Here is a 3,719-nt window from a genome sequence, read left to right on the forward strand (position 1 = left end):
TTTAGTCAGAAAAATGAGCAAAAATGAGCATTAGGACCAAATTGGATCACAATTTAAATGTTAGGGACAATTTTGGCTGATTTTATATGTTAAGGACTAACAGAGTGTTTTTGGTAAATGTTAGGGACCAATTTGGCAAATTTTTTCGGTATAAAAATATAGCTTCTCACTGTATACACTGGTTGGCATGGGATAAGCCTTGCTACCCTATTCAAGAAGGAGGTTTGGGGTTTCGCGGGTTTGATGATATGTATAAGTTATTCGCTTGCAATTTGTGATGGACGCTTCGTCTTAATAATTCGATTTGGGCAACTTTCATATATGCAAAATATGTGTGAGATGTTCATCCACGAGGGCTTTATGCTCTCTCTCTTCGTTAACATGGTGATGACTGCTAGCTGTTAGGGAAACAGCGAGCCAGATTCGGTGTCCATAGGATAGGGTTTTGTTGATGTTCCATTGGTGGATTTGTTGCACAAGGTGGAGCCTCCGCATATGCTTCTTGCTGAGTTTTATTCAGGGCAAGATTGGAATTTACAAAAGTTGGGTGAGTGGGTTCCCGAAAACATTGCAAAGGAGATCTATCAATTTCATTTGTATCTAGCAGAGAAGGATCGCTTGGTGTGGCTGCTTTCTGCCTTAGGAGACTTTACACTAAAGACAGCTTGGGAGTTGGTCCAACAAAGAAGAAATGTCTCAAAGGTAGATTATATGTGTTGGACTTCACTCCTGATTAAAGTGTCATTTTTAGCTTGGAGAGTCTTGCGTAGTGCGGTGCCACTAGACCTTGCCCTTCATCACTGGGAAGTGGTATTAGCATCAAGTTATCAATGCTGTAGGGTGGAGGAGGAGTCCATAGATCATGTCTTCCTACACAGGCTTGTGGCGAGATGGTATGGAATCATTTCACTAGGAAGTTCGGCATTCTTGATGTTATAAGTTCGTCCATGTCAACCATGCTTACTTCCTAGCTTCATTCTTCACTTGGGGCTTCGATAACTCATGTTCGCAGCATTGTACCTGTGGTTATTATTTGGTGTTTATGAAAAGCAAGGAATCAAGCTCGATTTCAGGGAGGTCTTGTTACTGCTTAGGTTGATGAATTTTTGCATCAACTTGGAAAAGCTAAGGGTTCCAAGTTAACTCATTTTCATGGTGACCTGGACTGTGACTGGTCTAGGTACATTCGACAAGTATCTATTACTCGGAGAGTGTTTTCAATTTGGTGGATGAAGCCATTATTTCCTAAAATGAAGCTTAACACAGATGCTAGTAAAGTTAATCAACAAGCTTCAGGTGGTAGACTTCTCCGGGATCATAGTAGGTCTCTCTTTTTTGCATTTTACAAAGAGTTTGGGAATGTAGACGTCTTGATGGCCGAAGCGTTAGCACTGCTTCATGGACTACATATCTGTTATGAACAAGGGCTCGCTCCTCTAGTGCTAGAGGTGGACTCAGAGGTTCTAGTTTGTTTGGTTGAGTCCCAGGCTGGAACTAAATGGCCTCTTTGTAATGTTCTTCACAAGATTAGGTCATTAATGACTTCCCCTAACTCTTCACCTCGACATATTTTTAGGGAAGCTGATTCAACTGCAGACAAGTTAGGAGGTTTGCAAGGCCAGGAGGGGAATTTTATCTGCACGGATATTCAAGAACTTCCATCTTTAGTTCAAGCTTTGTTGAGATTAGATATTGCAGAATTCCCTTTTTGTCGTATTCAATGTGTTAGGGACTAGTGTTAGCTTTAGCATTTTCTCAACAGCTCTTTGTGGGCTCTGGCCAAACTTGAAATTTGTATCTTCTATGCTTATTAATAAAAGGTTGGGTTGGCATCCCAACCCTATGTACGGGGATTGCCAATAATTAAAAAAAAAAAGAAGATGCTTGTCTATAAATGAATAAAAATTCATTGCGCAACTAATAAATATAGACAAGTTTTGTCAAAAAAAAAAAGGTGTCTAATTAGGGATGGCAATGGGGGCGGGTGCCCGCGGGTGCCCGTCCCGCGGGGGTAGAAATGGGGCGGGGGCGAGGGTGGGGGCGAAATATTTACCCCCGCCTTAAAACGGGGCGGGGGTTGGGGCAAGGTATACCCGCGCCATCCCCCGCCCCGTCCCCCGCATAAATAAATAAATAAATAAATAAATAAATATATATATATATATATATATAAGATGTTTGTCTAAAAGCCTTAATGAAAATGTAAATACGAGAGCTTAATGGAACAAGAATTCTTTCCATGGCCTATGATATCGTTTATAAGCAGTTCCAACAAACCATGGGTTTGTTTTTCCCTTAATTTTGCTGATTTTCTCTTTTATGTTTTCCATTGATCTTTGCCTTTTGTTATTTCTGGATTTTAACTATTCTTGGTATTTTTTATTAGTGTTTGGGAATTCTTCCTCTCTCCTATTAGTTCTCAAAAATGTTTGAACATATGAGGAGAGTTTTACTTTTCGTAAATTGATTTCTTTCCTCGGGGGGACCGTGGGGGACCACGGGGGAAACGGGGCGGGGACGGGGCGGGGGATGGGGGGCGGGGGACGGGGGATGGATCCCTCGCCCCATCCCCGCCCCATTGCCATTCCTATGTCTAATCAAGAGATCCTTTTATTTTTTTTCTTTTAATATAAATAGAAAATATGTGGAATAAAATTTATAAATTTGGAACAAAATTCATGGAATCATCTATTACACCATTCATTTATTAATATCAATACAAAGTAATCCATTCATCCTACTTTGATAGCCTGTTTTTTTTCCATCCTAAATTATAGTCTCACTCCAACTCACATAGATCTTATCTTAGAAAACACTTTAGCAAATTGGTTTCACCCAAAGCATAGGACCAATGATGTTAGCTACTAAAGAGCTCCTTATTAGCTCGTTTATGAGCCCTACCTAGGACCCACTTTTCAATTAAAAATAGGGAAAATGATCGGTTTCATCCTTCACATTTCACAAAAATATTCTTTTCATCCCTCACTTTTAAAATGAAGCAATTTCGTCCTTGACATTTAAAAACTAAAATTATTACATCCCTGAACCCAAATTTCAATCTGAATCAAACCACCAATCAAACTGATTACAAATTTTGGGGGTGTATTGGTAGATCACTTGATTAACTCAACTTGATATTCATGTAAAATTTAATGAACCTAAAAAGAAAAAAGAAAAAAGTATAATATAAAAAAGAAAGATTAATCTTTTCTACATTATCATTGTATACACTGACGGTTTTATGTACCGCCATATCATTTTAATTTAAATTTAAACACAAAATTTTATATTTATGATACATATCTAGATTCACAAGCGGATATACTAATGGTACATGAAAAGATTTATAAAAAAAACTCTACTTTTCCAAGACAAAGAACGGCCTTTTATATTATAATTTTTATTTTTTTGGTTTAATAAATGTCATGTGAATACGATGAAATTGACCGAATGATCTATCAATTCTATTTTCGAAATTTATTATTGGGTTATTAGATGGTTTGATTCAGATTGAAAATTAGGTTCAGGGATGTAATAGCTTTAATTTTTAAATGTCAGGGACGAATTTGCTTCATTTTAAAAGTGAGGGACGAAAACAATATTTTTGCGAAATGTGAGGGATGAAATAGGTCATATTCCCTTAAAAATATAATTAAAATTTAATTTATCTAAATGTACTTTATTATTAATGAGTATAATCTACTTTATTCATTAATTGG

General features: G+C 37.3%; 1 protein-coding gene across 1 annotated transcript; it reads left to right on the top strand.

Annotated features, from left to right (window-relative positions):
* Positions 1-495: 495 nt before the first annotated feature.
* Positions 496-1,736, top strand: LOC140007313 (uncharacterized). The gene is made up of 2 exons (XM_072050041.1): positions 496-893; positions 1,181-1,736. The coding sequence occupies exons 1-2, from the start codon at positions 496-498 to the stop codon at positions 1,734-1,736; spliced, it is 954 nt and encodes a 317-aa protein (XP_071906142.1).
* The last annotated feature ends 1,983 nt before the right edge of the window (positions 1,737-3,719 follow it).

The sequence above is a fragment of the Coffea arabica genome, chromosome 5c, assembly GCF_036785885.1.
Source record: "Coffea arabica cultivar ET-39 chromosome 5c, Coffea Arabica ET-39 HiFi, whole genome shotgun sequence".
NCBI classification, from domain to species: domain Eukaryota; kingdom Viridiplantae; phylum Streptophyta; class Magnoliopsida; order Gentianales; family Rubiaceae; genus Coffea; species Coffea arabica.

Excerpts from the sequence above, each read along its gene's own strand:
- LOC140007313 (XM_072050041.1), top strand. The coding sequence starts at position 496 with ATGCTTCTTGCTGAGTTTTATTCAGGGCAAGATTGGAATTTACAAAAG. Across the intron at positions 894-1,180 it reads CACAGGCTTGTGGCGAGATG|GTACATTCGACAAGTATCTA; the intron begins GTATGGAATCAT and ends TGACTGGTCTAG.